Genomic DNA, 16,698 nt, shown 5'->3' with positions numbered 1-16,698 from the left:
TGCTTTGGCTGCTCACCCACATTGCAGCCCAGGGCTGCTCACCTCCACCCCCCTTCTCCATGTCTCTACCTTCTCTTTTCTCTGGGCTTGCCTCCTTCACTATGGGCAACACTTTACCCTCCATTCCTCCTCCTTCTCCCTTAGCCTGTATTCTCAAGACCTTAAAACCTCTTCAACTCACACCTGACCTAAACCCTAAGCATCTCATTTTCTTCTGCAATACCGCTTGGCCCCAATACAAACTCAACAATGGTTCCAAATAGCCAGAAAATGGCACTTTCGATTTCTCCATCCTACAAGCTCTAGATAATTCTTGTCATAAAATGGGCAAATGGTCTGAGGTGCCTGACATCCAGGCCTTCTTTTACACATCGGTCCCTTCCTAATCTCTGCCCCCAATGAGACTTGTCCCAAATCTTTCTTCTTTCTCTCCTGTCTGTCCCTTCAGTCTCCACCCCAAGCTCTGAGTCCTTGAATCCCCCTTTTCTATAGACCCATCTGACCTCTCCCCTCCTCCCTAGGCTGCTCTTCACCAGGCCGAGCCAGGTACCAGTTCTTCCTCAGCCTCCACTCCCCCACCCTATAATCGTTTTATCACCTCCCCTCCTCACACCTGGTCCAGCTTACGGTTTCGTTCCGTGACTAGCCCTCCCCCACCTGCCCAACAATTTCCTCTTACAGAGGTGGCTGCACCGTCAAGGTTAATGCTCCTTTTCCTTTATCCGACCTCTCCCAAATCAGTTAGTGTTTAGGCTCTTTTTCATCAAATATAAAAACCGAGCCCAGTCCATGGCTCGTCTGGCAACAGCCAGCTTTACCACCCTAGACCCAGAGGGGCCAGAAGGCCGTCTTATTCTCGATACGCATTTTATTACCCAATCTGCTCCCGACATTAGCAAAAGCTCCAAAAAATTAGATTCTGGCCCTCAAACCCCACAACAGGACTTAATTAACCTCGCTTTCAAGGTGTAGAATAACAGAGTTGCAATTACTTGCCTGCACTATGAGAGAAACCCCAGCCACATCTCCAGCACACAAGAACTTCAAAACGCCTAAGCCGCAGTGGCCAGCTATTCCTCCAGGACCTTGTCCCCCAGAATCTTGCTTCAAGGGCCAGAAATCTGGCCACTGGGCCAAGAATGCCTGCAGCCTGGGATTCCTTCTAAGCCATGTCCCATCTGTGTGGAACCCCACTGGAAATTGGACTGTCCACCTTGCCTGGCAGCCACTCCCAGAGCCCCTGAAACTCTGGCCCAAGGCTCTCTGACTGAGTCCTTCCCAGATCTTCAGGCTTCGTGGCTGAAGACTGATGCTGCCTCAACACCTCAGAAGCCTCTCGGACCATCACAGATGCTTTGGGTAACTCTTACAGTGGAGGGTAAGTCCGTCCCCTTCTTAATCAATACGGAGGCTACCCATTCCACATTACCTTCTTTTCAAGGGCCTGTTTCCCTTGCCTCCACAACTGTTGTGGGTATTGATGGCCAGACTTCTAAACCTCTTGAAACTCCCCAACTCTGGTGCCAACTTGGACAACATTTCTTTCATGCACTCCTTTATAGTTATCCCCACCTGCCCAGTTCCCTTATTAGGTTGAGACATTTTAACTGAATTATCTGCTTCCCTGATTATTCCTGGGCTACAGCCACATCTCATTGCTGCCTTTTTCCCCAGTTCAAAGCCTCCTTCACATCCTCCCCTTGTATCTCCCCACCTTAAACCACAAGTATAGAACACCTCTACTCCCTCCTTGGCGACGATTATGTACCCCTTACCATCCCATTAAAACCTAATCACCCTTACCCCGCTCAATGCCAATATCCCACCCCACAGCACGCTTTAAAAGGATTAAAGCCTGTTATCACTCGCCTGCTACAGCATGGCCTTCTAAACCCTATAAACTCTCCTTACAATTCCACAACTTTACCTGTCCAAAAACCAGACAAGGCTTACAGGTTAGTTCAGGATCTGTGCCTTATCAACCAAATTGTCTTGCCTGTCCACCCCGTGGTGCCAAACCCATGTACTCTCCTATCCTCAATACCTCCCTCCACAACCCATTATTCTATTCTAGATAAACCCAGCTGATCCCATAAATCCTAAATCCTTTCCCCACTTTCCTTTCCGCTCCTTAAAAAACAGCCCTGAAAGCTGCTCCCACACTAGCTCTCCCTAACCCATTCCAACTCTTTTCATTTCACACAGCCAAAGTACAGGGCTGTGTGGTCAGAATTCTTACACAAGATTAGAAACCGTGCTCTGTACTCTTTCTATCCAAATGACTTGACCTTACTGTTTTAGCCCAGCCCTCACATCTGCATGCAGCAGCTGCCACTCCTTTAATACTTTTAGAGGCCTCAAAGTCACAAGCTATGCTCCACTCACTCTCTACAGTTCCCATAACTTCCAAAATCTATTTTCCTCCTCACACCTGACACATACACTTTCTGCTCCCTGGCTCCTTCAGCTATACTCACTCTTTGTTGAGTCTCCCACAATTACCACTGTTCCTGGCCCACACTTCCATCCGGCCTCCCATATTATTCCAGATACCACACCTGACCCCCATGACTGTATCTCTCCGATCTACCTGACATTCACTCCATTTCCCCATATTTCCTTCTTTCCTGTTCCTTACCCTGATCACACTTGGTTTATTGATGGCAGTTCCACCAGGCCTAATCACCACTCACCAGCAAAGGCAGGCTATGCTGTAGTATCTTCCACATCTATCACTGAAGCTACTGCTCTGCCCCCTCCACTACCTCTCAGCAAGCCGAACTCATTGCCTTAACTCGGGCCCTCACTCTTGCAAGGGATTATGCATCAATATTTATACTGACTCTAAATGTGCCTTCCATATCCTGTACCACCATGCTGTTATATGGGCAGAAAGAGGTTTCCTCACTACACAAGAGTCCGTCATCATTCATGCCTCTTTAATAAAAACTCTTCTTAAAGCCACTTTACTTCCAAAGGAAGCTGGTGTCATTCACTGCAAGGGCCATCAAAAGGCATCAGATCCCATTGCTCAGGGTAATGCTTATGCTGATAAGGTAGCTAAAGAAGCAGCTAGAGTTCCAACTTCTGTCCTTCATGGCCACTTTTTCTCCATCTCATTGGTCACTCCTATTTATTCTCCTACAGAAGTTTCCACCTGTCAGTCCCTCTCCACTCAAGTCAGATTGTTCTTAGACAAAAAAAAAAAAAATCTCCTTCCAGCCTCACAGACCCATTCTATTTTGTCGTCATTTCATAACCTCTTCCATGTAGGTTACAAGCCATTAGCCCGCCTCTTAAAACCTCTCATTTCCTTTCCATCATGAAAATCTAATCCCAGTCCACCACTCTTGACTCCCTCTTGGAGCAGGTAGATGACCTTTGCTGACAGGACACACTCCAACACTTTTACCCTGATAAAGTCCTATTCTTTACTTTTATACTCACTCTTATTCTCGTTCCCGTTCTTATGCCACCCTCTACCTCTCCCCAGCTATCTCCTCCACACTATCAATCTCATGCACTCTCTCCTAGCCGTTTCTAATCCTTCTTTAACAAACAATTGCTGGCTTTGCATTTCTCTTTCCTCTAAAATTGCCGAGGCCTCGATTTACTCACTGCTGAAAAAGGAGGACTCTGTATATATTTAAATGAAGAGTGTTTTTATCTAAATCAATCTGGCCTGGTATATGACAACATGAAAAAAACTCAAGGATAGAGGCCAAAAACTCATCAACCAAGCAAATAATTACATGGAACCCCCTTGGACACTGTATGATTGGATGTCCTGGGTACTCCCAATTCTTATCCTTTTATACCCATTTTTCTTCTTCTTTTATTCAGACCTTGTGTCTTCCATTTAGTTTCTCAATTCAAACAAAACCACATCCAGGCCGTCACCAATCATTCTATACAACAAATGCTCCTTCTAACAACCCACAATATCACCCCTTACCCCAAAATCTTTCTTCAGTTAAATCTTTCCCACTGTAAGTTCCCACACCGCCCCTAATCCCACTCAAAGCAGCCCTGAGAAACATCGCCCATTATCTCTCCATACCACCTCCAAAAATTTTTGCCGCCCCAACACTTCACCATTTTGTTTTGTTTTTCTTATTAATGTAAGAAGACAGGAATGTCAGGCTTCTGAGACCAAGCTAAGCCATCATATCCCCTGTGACCTGCACATATACATCCAGATGGCCTGAAGCAACTGAAGATCCACAAAAGAAGTGAAAATAGCCTTAACTGATGACCTTCCACTATTGCGATTTGTTCCTGCCCCACCTAACTGATACGATATATTCTCCCCCATCCTTAAGAAGGTACTTTGTAATATTCTCCCCTCCACACCCTTAAGAAGGTACTTCGTAATATTCTCCCCACCCTTGAGAATGTACTTTGTACGCCCATCCCAAACCTATAAGAACTAATGATAATCCCACCACCCTTTGCTGACTCTCTTTTCAGACTCAGCCCACCTGCACCCAGGTCAAATAAACAGTCTTGTTGCTCATGCAAAGCCTGTTGGTGGTATCTTCACATGGACGTGCATGACAGGCACAAGCATTTAAACCCCCAGGTGTCCCAGCCTAGTTGAGTCAGTACCAGCCCGCCAGCTCTGTTTCCCCATGGCTCCTGAGAAAGATTGCACACAGGAGTGGGTCAGAGAGGACAGCCAGGTCACTCTGACAGCCAGGTCACAGCAGCTGCAGGTGGAGGAGTGCCAGGGAGCCCAGGGCCGCCTGGAGGACAGACACAGGGACTGCTGTCTGAGGAAGGCAGGAGAATGGACAGACGCCCTGTGAGCAAGATCGCAGATCTGCTCAAGGGAAGGGTCCCTTCCTGACCTCTAGCACTTGAAGCCCGTAGAATTGAATCTAACCAACGAAACCATGAGCCTGGAACCGCCCAAAGGGTTCACCTTGCCCGCTGCCTAGACAGAGCTGATTCATCAAGACAGGGGAATTGCAACAGAGAAAGAGTCATTCACGCAGAGCCGGCTGTGCGCGAGACCAGAGTTTTATTATTACTCAAATCAGTCTCCCCGAGCATTTGGGGAGCAGAGCGTTTTTGGGTTTTGGTGGGCTTTTTTGTTTGTTTGTTTTATACTTTAAGTTCTAGGGTACATGTGAGCAATGTGCAAGTTTGTTACATATATACACATGTGCCATGTTAGTTTGCTGCACGCATCAACTCATCATTTACATTAGGTATTTCTCTAATGCTATCCCTCCCCTAGTCCCCCACCCCCACTCAGTTCCCAGTGTGTGATGTTCCCCACCCTGTGTCCAGGTGTTCTCATTGTTCAACTCCCATCTATGAGTGAGAACATACGGTGTTTGGTTTTCTGTCCTTGTGATAGTTTGCTGAGAATGAAGGTTTCCAGCTTTATCCATGTCCCTGCAAAGGACATGAGCTCATCCTTTTTTATGGCTGCGTAGTATTCCATGGTGTAGATGTGCCAAGGGAGCAGAGTTTTTAAGGACAACTTGGTGGGTGGGGAGAAGCCAGGAGCCAGGGGTACTGACTGGTCAGCGATGAAGTCACTGGGAGTCAAAGCCATCTTCTCGTGCTGAGTCAGTTCCTGGGTAGGGGCCACAAGATCAGATGAGCCAGTTGATTGATCTGTGTGGTGCCACCTGATCCGTCAAGTGCAGGGAGGGTCGGAATCTTGTAAATGACCCCCGGCCACGTGACTCCTAAACCATAATTTCTAACCTCGTGGCTAATGTTAGTCTAGTCCCCAGGCAAGAAGGAGGTCTGCTTTGGGAAAAGGTTGTTACTGTCTTTGTTTAAACTATAAACTACAAACTAAATCTCTCCCAAAGTTAGTTCAGCCAACGCCCAGGAATGAACAAGGACAGCTCGGAGGTTAGAAGCAAGATGGAGTCAGTTAAGTCAGATCTCTCACCGTCTCAGTCATAGCTTTGCAAAGGCGGTTTCAGGACCAGCTGCCAACCGGAGGAACTCATGCAGCACGTGAGCAGCGGACAGAAGCAAGAGCCTTCCCCGGAGAAATCAGAAGGAAATCCTAACCACGCCTCCGCCAACCACTGACCGAACGGACCCCTCTTGGCCAAGGGGGTGTCGACAAAAAGTGTCAGACTCTGTAACATATTTGAAAAGATTCTGAGCTGAACATGAGTGACCAATGGCCTGTGACACAGCCCTCAGGAGGTCCTGAGAACAGGTGCCCAAGGTGGTCGGGTGCAGCTTGGTTTTATACATTTTATGGAGACATGAGACTTCAATCAAATACATTTAAGAAATACTAAGGACTAAACTCTGTTTTGTTTTTTTTTTATCTTGCTCAAATTCCTATCTAGGGGTCTGGTCATGCCCTACAAATCATAAACTCTCATCAGATGGGTTTTGTTTAGCCCTATATATTGTGACTCACTTTCCAACCTGACTCTGGCATAACATTGCTAGGCAAGGAAGAAAATCAAAATATTTTCCCCCAAACATGTTTTTTTGCCGTATCTTGCCCTGCAAAGCTGTCCTTTGTGGGGGAAAATTTGCATCTGGAAAGAATCTCTATTAACATAGCTAGGTGTTTTTCTTCCAGGCGCTCCCAGTCCTAAAGAGATTACCTAAGGGTCTAGCACCCTTTAAACATAAACATCTGAATAGAAACTTTTGTCCCCTGTTGTCTCTAAGGCCAGCCACTGTTAAGACTTTTAAAGAACGTTGGTCTCCACAACCTTTATGTTCACCTGAACACTCCCTTTCTGTCTACCCCAGGTCTTTAGACAAACAACCAATTGTCAACCAGAAAATGTTTAAATTTACCTGTAGCCTGGAACCCTCCCACCCCCCAGCCCCCACTCCCCTCCCACCTGCTTCAAGTAGTTCCGCAAATACGGCCCAAACCACTGTGTTTCTAAATGTATTTGATTGAGGTCTCCTGCCTCCCTAAAATGTGTAAAACCAAGCTGTACCCCAAACACCTTGGGCCCATGTTCTCAGGACCTCCTGAGGTCTGTGTCATGGGCCATGGTCACTCATATTTGGCCCAGAATAAATCTCTCCAAATATTTTACAGAGCTTGACTCTTTTCGTCGACAATACATTGGTGTGGTCCAGAAAGGTGGGACAACTTGAAGGGCGGGGATCTTCCAGGCTACAGGTAGATGTAAAAATGTTTCAGTTGACAACTGGTTGAGTTTGTCTAAAGACCTGGGATCCTCAGAAAGGAATGTCTGAGTTAGGATAAAGGATCGTGGAGACCCAGGTTGTCATGTGCAGAGGAAACCTTTAGGTAGCAGGCTTCAGAGAGAAGAGGTGGTGAAATGTTCGTTTCTCTTTTTTTTTTTTTTTTTTTTTGAGACGGAGTCTCGCTCTGCCGCTCAGGCTGGAGTGCAGTGGCCGGATCTCAGCTCACTGCAAGCTCCGCCTCCCGGGCTCACGCCATTCTCCTGCTTCAGCCTCCTGAGTAGCTGGGACTACAGGCGCCCGCCACCGCGCCTGGCTAGTTTTTTGTATTTTTTTAGTAGAGACGGGGTTTCACCGTGTTAGCCAGGATGGTCTCGATCTCCTGACCTCGTGATCCACCCGTCTCGGCCTCCCAAAGTGCTAGGATTACAGGCTTGAGCCACCGCGCCCGGCCGAAATGTTTCTTATCAGACTTAAAGTCTGTGGGGATGTTAATGCCAGAGAGGCAGAATGAGGCATGGCTGACCCCCACTGCCCATCATAGTTTCTCGGGTTAAATTTTAAAACAACCCTCGCTGAGGAGGAAGTCCATTCAGATGGTCGGGGAGGGGCCTTAGCATTTTATGTTTGGTTTACAGGGAAACCTTGCAAGCTGAGGTCCTGGCTATGAGGCGAGGCCGGACTTGCCTCCTCCTGCTTCCTGGCAAGCCACGACCCAGGTCCCTCACTGTCACGCACATCCGTGTCCGTGTGAAGAGACCACCAAACAGGCTTTGTGTGAGCAATAACGCTTTTTAACCACCTGGGTGCAGGCGGGCTGAGTCCGAAAAGAGAGTCAGCGAAGGGAGATGGGTGGGGCAGTTTTAGAGGATTTTGGTGGATAGTGGAATATTACAATCAAAGGGGGTTTTTCTCTTGCGGGCAGGGGTGGGGGTCACCAGGTGCTCAGTGGGGGAGCTTCTGAGCCAGGAGAAGGAATTTCACAAGGTTAATAGATCAGTGAAGGTGGGGCAGGAACAAATCACAATGGTAGAACGTCACCAGTTAAGACAGAAACGGCCATTTTCACTTCTTTTGTGATTCTTCACTTGCTTCAGGCCATCTGGATGTGTTAGCTTGGGCTCAGGAGCCTGACACTCACCTCAGGGAAAACAGGAACGTACCCTGTGGAGACTGCGCCGCTGAGATCAGTGAACCCCAGACACTGCCCCTCTCTTCTTCCTGACAGGAGACCCCCGTGGAGAGGCCCTGGCCGTTCCAGGGAAGAGGTGCAGGGAAGGCTTCCGAGTCCGCTGCTTCACCTTTTGACATCAGAGGGCCCAAAACTCCACCCTCAGACCAGGTTAACTCCTCTGGTTTTTGCACATGGAGAGATGTGAAGCCCAATTGTGCATATGCCTGCTTTCTCCTCTCATCAATATTCATGCCCCTCCCACAGCTTATTGAATATGCATATTCAGCCGCCCCCACTCAGTGTAGATCTCTGCCTTAGTCTTCCCTCCCTCAAAGTGTCTGTTTCCGGCTTCCTACCAGAGGCTGTGCCTCCCAGCCGGTCAGAACAGCCACACTCAGGCCGGGCGCAGTGGCTCAAGCCTGTAATCCCAGCACTTTGGGAGGCCGAGACGGGCGGATCACGAGGTCAGGAGATCGAGACCATCCTGGCTAACACGGTGAAACCCCGTCTCTATTAAGAAATACAAAAAACTAGCTGGGCGAGGTGGCGGGCACCTGTAGTCCCAGCTACTCGGGAGGCTGAGGCCGGAGAATGGCGTAAACCCGGGAGGCGGAGCTTGTAGTGAGCTGAGATCCGGCCACTGCACTCCAGCCTGGGTGACAGAGCGAGACTCCGTCTCAAAAAAAAAAAAACAGCCACACTCAGCCTGCAGCGCTCTGTGAGAAGTAAAGTGCTCCCTTCCAAACTGATGACCTCGTCCTTCTTCAGTTGACACCTCCCTCTCTCAATGACGATTCTGGAGTGTGTGCAGGTGTTGGTGACAGAGCTGCATGGCTGCGTGCGGGATAAAGCCACTATCCCTGCAGAGCTCACACTCCCCTGAGGTGGGACGCACACCTCCAAGAACAAACAAGGGTGAGAGCAGAGCCAGTTTGGCATCGTGGGAATCAACAATGAAGCAGAGAATGCGAGGTGGTGGGGGTGGCTATCTCGGGATGGGGTGTCAGAGGTGGATCTGAGCTGGACAGACAGGAGGGACGCAGTCCAGGGTGGTCCTGGGTGAGTCTGTTCCGTGTAGGAACCGCCAGCATACAGGACGTGAGTAAGGAGGAGTGCGGCGTGTCCCAGGCACCAATCCAGGGCTGGATGAAGAATGATTGAGGCAGTTTGAAGATGATGCCAAGTCATTCTCCTCCCGTGGAGAGGTGGATTTTCTCTTCTCTCCACAATCTGGACTGGCCTTAGTGACTTGAGGAGAGATAAATACTCTATGATTCCTAGGCTGGGTCATAAGGTACCTTCCAGCATCTGCTCCGGTGACCTCGTAGGAAGTACAGCTGCCCTGAGCCCACCGTGCTGTGAGGAAGCCCCAGCCAGCCATGGGAAGAAGCTGTGAGGTGGGGGAGGGAGGGGATCTGTCCAGCCTCACCTGTTGTAGCGATCCCACAGGTGTGTGAACACAGCATCTTGGACAAGCCAGCCCCAGCTGACACAATTGAGAGAAAAACCAAGGAACCCTGCAGACGGCCAGAACTGAGGTCCCAAAATACAGCCCAGCCAAGCCATGCTGCCATTGTTAGCCATTGGTACCTTCCCAGCTGAGACTCCACGCATCATGCAGCCTGTTCCACCATCCAGGGCCAGATCTGAACTCCTGATCCACTGAGCTTTGGGCTGATTGATTCTGGAACGATGGGTGGCCAAGGCCGTGGTCAAATCCAGCTGGAGAGGTGCATGGGCCAGTGTCAGGGGTCTGGGTTTCACCCCGTGTCGGCTGAGGCACACTGGAAGGTTGTAAGCCTGCACATCCACTCTTCCCACATTTGAGCCGCATCTGAGTGTGGACCATACTGACGGGTTCCTGCACCTGCAGCCTCCACACCGTCGCTAGTGCCCTGCCTCCTGGCTGGAGTATCCTTCTTGTCCCTTGGTTGCTCTTTGTACCCATCACAGTCCTCCCCCACCCCTAAAGTTCTGCTCCAAGCTTTGTTTTCCTCCAAGAGAAGAACCTGTCCACAAATAGTTCCAAAGCAGCAGGAAGCTTTTCTCACATGTCCCCAAGGACCGTGCTGTGTGAACTTCCCTTCTGTAATCACAGAGCCCATCGCCCTGCCCACAGGGACTGGTCCAGGAATAGGGAGGAGGTAAACAGAGGATGCATTCCTTCCCCAGTGCTGAGAACCCTGCCATCCTCAGCCACAGTTGCCACAAAGAAGATACCACATCCCTGGGGGCATCAGCAGGAATCAGGTAGAGAGTGGCACTGCTCTGGGGGCGGGGAAGGTGTCTCACAGCGTCGAACATCAGAAATCCGCAACATTGACCCAGTCCTGCCAAGATGGAACCCTGCCTGAGGGTGAGAGATGGGGAGTTGGGGCATTGCAAAAGACGCAATACATGAATAATCTCAGGTGATTCTCATGCAACCCCCAGAGGCTGGTGCTGCTAGCTCCCCTCTGCAGGAGAGGAAGCTGGGGCTTGGAGGCTGATTGGATCTGCTCAAAGGCCCAGGGAGAGTCAGAGTCAGGACCTGGGACAGAGCCGAAGACCTTGAGGAGGCTGCACTTCCTCCTGAGGTGAGCCAGCATTCAAGCTGTTTTTCCTTCCAGTATGAATTCCACAAGGAAATAATCTCAGGAGGAAGAGCTCATACTTGGATCCAGAAAATGTCAACATAGCCAAAGTAAAACAATCAAGACATACCTCCAGGAGCTGTGTAAACAGCAACCGGAAAGAGACAGAGACGATGGCGTGCTCCTATGTGGGGTATAAAGGGCGCGGGCTCAGGGGGCTCCACACCTGCACCTCCTTCTCACCTGCTCCTCCACCCACTCCAGCCTCAACCCACCAGAACTATGGGCTGCTGTGGCTGCTCTGGAGGCTGTGGCTCCAGCTGTGGGGGCTGTGGCTCCACCTGTGGGGGCTGTGGCTCCGGCTGTGGGGGCTGTGGTTCCGGCTGTGGGGGCTGTGGCTCTGGCTGCTGTGTGCCCATGTGCTGCTGCAAGCCCATGTGCTGCTGTGTACCAACCTGTTCCTGCTCCAGCTGTGGCTCCTGTGGGGGCTCCAAGGGTGGCTGTGGCTCTTGTGGCTGCTCCCAATGCAGTTGCTGCAAGCCCTGCTCTTGCTCTTCAGGTTGTGGGTCATCCTGCTGCCAGTCCAGCTGCTGCAAACCCTGCTGCTCCTCCTCAGGCTGTGGGTCATCCTGCTGCCAGTCCAGTTGCTGCAAACCCTGCTGCTGCCAGTCCACCTGCTGTGTCCCCGTGTGCTGCCAGTGCAAGATCTGAGGCTCTGGACCCAGACCTTCAGGTTTCTCCTGTTTGGTGAAAGCATTTGTTATGGTTTCCCTGAATCAGCTCATCCCACTCATCCTCCCTGAGGCACCTGCACCTTCTCCATGCTCATCATCCATGCACACACCTCCTTCCATGGCTCGGCTCTCCTCTGGGCCCTGCCTTCGGCCTCCTCACTCCGGAAACACGTGTTTCCTTGATGCAGGAGGTGTCCTTGCCTGGAAGCGGGTGCCCGGCCGACTGCCACAGTGTTCCCTGCACTTGGGTGTGGACCATCTTTTTCTTCTCCCTGGGATGACTGAGATGCAAAGTCTGACCCCACAAGGCCAGGTCGATGCTCCTGAGTGATCACTAAAAACCAGCTTCTCAACCACCACTGGGACCCTGGATCATCCTGGGCCGCTGCCTATTCTCCTGTGGCCACCTGTAACCAGGAAGGCCTCCTTCCTTCCTTCCTGTTGTCTCCATCTGTTTAAAAAAAAAAACAACAAAATAATGAATGAATTTCCTTACAATAAAGCCTCTCATGTCTGCAAATCAACTGCATGCTGTCCAACCCCTTTCCTGTGCGGTGACGGATTCCGTGTTCTCATCTGTCAGCCAAGCCGGGAAATGCCCGCCTGCAGGCCTGGTGCATTCACAAAAAAACCTGCCATTCCCTCTTCCCTCCTCTCAGCCTCAGATATCTTCACACTCTCTGCTTACAGGAGAAGGCTCAACCCGGTGCCTGCCCTAGAGGCGCAGACGGGCAGGCAGGCCCTGAGTACCGACGACCAGCCAAGCAGGGCTTTGCACAAGACCCGTGGCTTCCAGCTTCCCACTCTCCTCTGGGGCCTCGGAAGGACCCCAGGCAGGGCAAGGTCGGGGGAGGGAGGAGTGAAGCACCCCTGAGCGACAGGGCACCTCTGATTCAAACACAAAATTAGCCTTTTAGAATTATGAAGTCAATGGGCTTTCCATAACTAAAAGTAACGGGGAAGTTATAGAATGGCCCAAGGCGTGCTCGGCACTCAGTCTCCTGGCAGGAAAGGGGAGTTCCTGGGAAGTGACACATTTGGGGAACCTAAGCCAAGTCCATCTGTTTCGTGGTGATGCGCCACCACGCTGAGCCTGTTCTCTGATCGGTGACACAGGCAAGGCTTTAGAAATCGCGCACTGGGGAGGAGGAGACAAGAGTGATCTGAGGACGATCTCCAGCCAAGCGAACCTGGAGGGAAAGGGTGGAGGGAAGATAGCACACAGGGAGCGCTGGTGAGAAATGAGCACCCACGGAACGCCCGCAGATCTAAGCCACTGCTGATAATGCCAGGGAAGAACACAGTGGGAATTTCCAAGACAAATTTCTGAGATAAAAGAGATGCAATGTAAGGAGAAATGAAATAATCTAGAAATAAAAGCTTAGATTATTTCAACCACGTTTAGGAGAGGGAATAAAAGTGTGTCAAAGGTGTGTCTTGCTAGGGGACATGACTATTGATAGTTTCACGACGCTAAAAGGAAATGCCGCTTAAGACAGTTTACTCAAAAATCCAAACTGGGAAACTCCAGAAGGTGGCAGCAGACAGGAACACGGCGGTCATTGCATTTGAGCCTTGTACATTCCCACAGCCCACAGGACACCGAGCAACTTGGTAACAAAACTGAAAATGCGGCCGGGCGCGGTGGCTCAAGCCTGTAATCCCAGCACTTTGGGAGGCCGAGACGGGCGGATCACGAGGTCAGGAGATCGAGACCATCCTGGCTAATATGGTGAAACCCCGTCTCTACTAAAAAATACAAAAAACTAGCCGGGCGAGGTGGCAGGCGCCTGTAGTCCCAGCTACTCGGGAGGCTGAGGCGGGAGAATGGCATAAACCCGGGAGTCAGAGCTTGCAGTGAGCTGAGATCCGGCCACTGCACTCCAGCCTGGGCGACAGAGCAAGACTCCGTCTCAAAAAAAAAAAAAAAAAAAAAAACTGAAAATGCACGCTGGAGACTCATACAAACCCTGGTAAGCTGGTCATGGTGGCTCACACATGTAGCCTCAGCTACTCAGGAGGCTGAGGCGGGAGGATGGCTTGAGCCCGGGAGTCTGAGGCTGCAGTGAGCTGTGATTGCACCACTGAACTCCAGCCTGGGCAATATAAAGTGAGATGGTGTCTTAAGAAAAAAACAGGTGAACTTCAAAGTACAAGAAGGTGGGGATAAATTTCCCAGAGTCACAGTCCCCCAGGGTTTCAGTGTCCATGTAGGAGAAAGCAAAGAAACATCTAACAGAGCCGAAAACAGGGGAACCTCAAAAGAGCCAACAGGTGCGTGCTGGAGAAGCACAGCATGAATTTTGAATCTGGCTCCTGAAACGGGGACGCTTTTCCTCCCTCTAGTGGAGAGTGGGTGCGAGGCCCTCGGTAAGTCCCCACAGGCAATGGAAGAAAGTAGGAAGCCTGCTGTGAAACAGATCACAGTGGTAGCCTCCGGTTTCCAAAGGAGCTAATGAACAATGAGAGGAAATGATACCAGACATAAATAAGGCTGGGCGCGGTGGCTCACACCTGTAATCCCAGCACTTTGGGAGGCCGAGGCAGGAAGATCACTTGAGGCCAGGAGTTCAAAACCAGCCTGGGCAACAGAGTGAGATGCCCATCTCTACAAAACATTTTAAAAATTAAGTGGGCATGGTGGTGTGTGCCTCTAATCCCAGCTACTAGGGAAGTTGAGATGGCAGGATCGCTTGAGCCTGGGAGGTTGAGGCTGCAGTGAGCCGTGATCCTGCCACTGTACTCTAGCCTGGACAACAGAGTGAAACCCCATCTCAAAAAAAGAGACATAAATGAACAACGAAAGCCATAAATAGAAGAATTGCTAAATGAGGTGACATGACTCAAGAGAAAATTTGAGTTAAAAGAAATCACTCTAGAAATAAAGTCTAAAATGGGACAAACGTATGAGTAAAAAAGTAGAATAAAATTTTAAAAACCAAAAAGAAATGAAGAGCTAAAAAGGATTCGAGAGACAAGGACAAAAATGGAAAAGAAGCAAAGAAGATCCAAGACTCCTAACCAAAGTTGTGTATGATAGTCAAACAATTACATAAAAAACTAGAATCAAAAAGCACTAATCGAAAAGAATAGAAGAGAAAAAGAAATATAGATCAGGTGATGCAATAGAAAATTCAGACTAAGAACATAGACTTTAAACCCAAATATTTCAGTAATTATATTACAAGTAAACGGATAAAATGCTCTAGTTTACATATAGAGATTGCTAGACTAGTTTTCTTAAAATACGTGTAACTGGTCGGGCGTGGTGGCTCACGCCTGTAATCCCAGCACTTTGGGAGGCCGAGGCGCGTGGATCACGAGGTCAGGAGATCGATACAATCCTGGCCAACATGGTGAAACCCGTCTCTACTAAAATACAAAAAATTAGCCAGGCGTGGTGGCGGGCGCCTGTAGTTCCAGCTACTTGGGAGGCTGCGGCAGGAGAATGGTGTGAACCCGGGAGGCAGAGCTTGCAGTGAGCTGAGATAGCACCACTGCACTCTAGCCTGGGTGACAGAACAAGACTCCGCCTCAATTAAAAAAAAAAAAAAAAAAAAAGTATAACTATATGTAAAGTCAAAAGTTGCACCTAAAACATAAGGATTCAAAAACGTAAAAAAAGTAGGGGGTTAGAAAAAGACATAACATGCAAAGAAAGCTGTACTAATAGTAGGCAAAATAAAAACAAAGGCCTGGCTGAGTGCGGTGGCTCACGCCTGTAATCCCAGCACTTTGGGAGGTCAAGGCAGGCAGATCACCTGAGGTCAGGAGTTCGAGACCAGCCTGACCAACATGGTGAAATCCTGTCTCTACTAAAAGTAACAAAAGAAATAGCTGGGCGAGGTGCGCCTGTAATCCCAGCTACTCAGGAGGCTGAGGCAGAAGAATCGCTTGAACCCAGGAGGCAGAGGTTGCAGTGAGCCAAGACTGCACCACTGCACTCCAGCCTGAGCAACAAGAGCGAGACTCCATCTGAAAAAAAAAACAAATATATACATATTTATGCATCATATATATGCTGAGAATTTTCTAGATCACAGTCCTGAGCTAATGAATCCTATATAGATGTTGTTTTAACTTTTTTCTCCATCATTATCTCAAGTGCCATCACCCTCTCCACCCGTAGGCATCTGTCCTTGCAGGTATCTTTCCAATTCATCTTCCATACGTTATTTACATACATTTGCATATAGTCATGACAAATATGTAACATTTTTCAATGTGTATGTTTTTGGTTTTGGTTTTGGTTTTGAGACAGGTCTCGCTCTGTCGTTCAAGCTAGAGCTAGAGTGCAATGGTGCGATCTCTGCTCACTGCAACCTCCACATCCCAGGCTCAAACGATCCTCCTGCCTCAGCCTCCCAGGTAGCTGGGATTAGAGTCGCACACTCCACACCCGGCTAATTTTTGTATTTTTTGTAGCGATAGAGTTTCACCATGTTGCCCAGGCTGGTCTCGAACTCCTGGACTCAAGTAATCCACCTGCCTGGCCCTCCCAAAGTGCTGGGATTACAGACGTGAGCCACTGCGTCCAGCCTTGTGTATGTTATCTACACTCATGATGGTTATAAATTCTGCTCTGTTTCTCGCCCTTTAAGCAAATCTGGTGCTTTTTTGCCACATGAAAATACAACGCATTATTTCTGGCCACTGAAGTGTGTTCCACTAGATTCCTGCCCCCCCTTTCCCACATCCATCACCCTTTTTTGAGCTCTTTGCTGCCACAGAATCCCCCGTGATGAATATCCTTGTTCCTCAGCGTAACACCCAGGAGTGGTGAACCTAGTGAACGAGCTTTCGATGACTGATGAGTGGGATGCTGAAACAGGGAGTCTGGGAGAACAGATTTTTTTTTTCTTTTTTGAGATGGAGTCTCGCTCTGTCGCCCAGGCTGGAGTGCAGTGGTGCCATCTCAGCTCACTGCAAGCTCCGCCTCCCGGGTTCACACCATTCTTCTGCCTCAGCCTCCTGAGAAGCTGGGACTACAGGCGCCGCCACCACGCCCGGCTAATTTTTTGTATTTTTAGTAGAGACGGGTTTTCACTGTGTCAGCCAG

General features: G+C 49.5%; 2 protein-coding genes and 1 long non-coding RNA gene across 3 annotated transcripts; all 3 read right to left on the bottom strand.

The window, feature by feature from the left end:
- Nucleotides 1–5,006: 5,006 nt before the first annotated feature.
- On the bottom strand, nucleotides 5,007–6,110 carry LOC144334034 (uncharacterized). The gene is made up of 2 exons (XR_013403394.1): nucleotides 5,915–6,110; nucleotides 5,007–5,587 (listed from the first exon to the last, which is right to left on the bottom strand). It is a non-coding gene; the product is annotated as an uncharacterized LOC144334034 (long non-coding RNA).
- Nucleotides 6,111–7,993: 1,883 nt separating this feature from the next.
- LOC144334545 (uncharacterized) lies at nucleotides 7,994–10,389 on the bottom strand. The gene is made up of 3 exons (XM_077964791.1): nucleotides 9,034–10,389; nucleotides 8,300–8,459; nucleotides 7,994–8,072 (listed from the first exon to the last, which is right to left on the bottom strand). Exons 1-3 carry the CDS (start codon nucleotides 9,518–9,520, stop codon nucleotides 7,994–7,996), a joined length of 726 nt encoding a protein of 241 aa, XP_077820917.1. The 5' UTR covers nucleotides 9,521–10,389.
- LOC144329471 (uncharacterized) lies at nucleotides 9,251–11,728 on the bottom strand. The gene is made up of 3 exons (XM_077964790.1): nucleotides 11,714–11,728; nucleotides 11,361–11,645; nucleotides 9,251–10,682 (listed from the first exon to the last, which is right to left on the bottom strand). The coding sequence occupies exons 1-3, from the start codon at nucleotides 11,726–11,728 to the stop codon at nucleotides 10,569–10,571; spliced, it is 414 nt and encodes a 137-aa protein (XP_077820916.1). The 3' UTR covers nucleotides 9,251–10,568.
- Nucleotides 11,729–16,698: the final 4,970 nt, after the last annotated feature.

The sequence above is a fragment of the Macaca mulatta genome, chromosome 14 (genome assembly GCF_049350105.2).
Source record: "Macaca mulatta isolate MMU2019108-1 chromosome 14, T2T-MMU8v2.0, whole genome shotgun sequence".
Taxonomy (NCBI): domain Eukaryota; kingdom Metazoa; phylum Chordata; class Mammalia; order Primates; family Cercopithecidae; genus Macaca; species Macaca mulatta.
This window is presented reverse-complemented; position numbering and strand designations above follow the sequence as displayed.

Coding starts and splice junctions, on each gene's coding strand:
- LOC144334545 (XM_077964791.1), bottom strand. CDS start 9,520: ATGACTTGGCATCATCTTCAAACTGCCTCAATCATTCTTCATCCAGCC. Junction 8,460..9,033: donor CACAGAGCGCTGCAGGCTGA/GTGTGGCTGTTT, acceptor TGATGTCAAAAG/GTGAAGCAGCGGACTCGGAA. Junction 8,073..8,299: donor ACGTTCCTGTTTTCCCTGAG/GTGAGTGTCAGG, acceptor CCTGCCCGCAAG/AGAAAAACCCCCTTTGATTG.
- LOC144329471 (XM_077964790.1), bottom strand. Junction 10,683..11,360: donor CACAGCTGGAGCAGGAACAG/GTTGGTACACAG, acceptor TCTCACCCTCAG/GCAGGGTTCCATCTTGGCAG.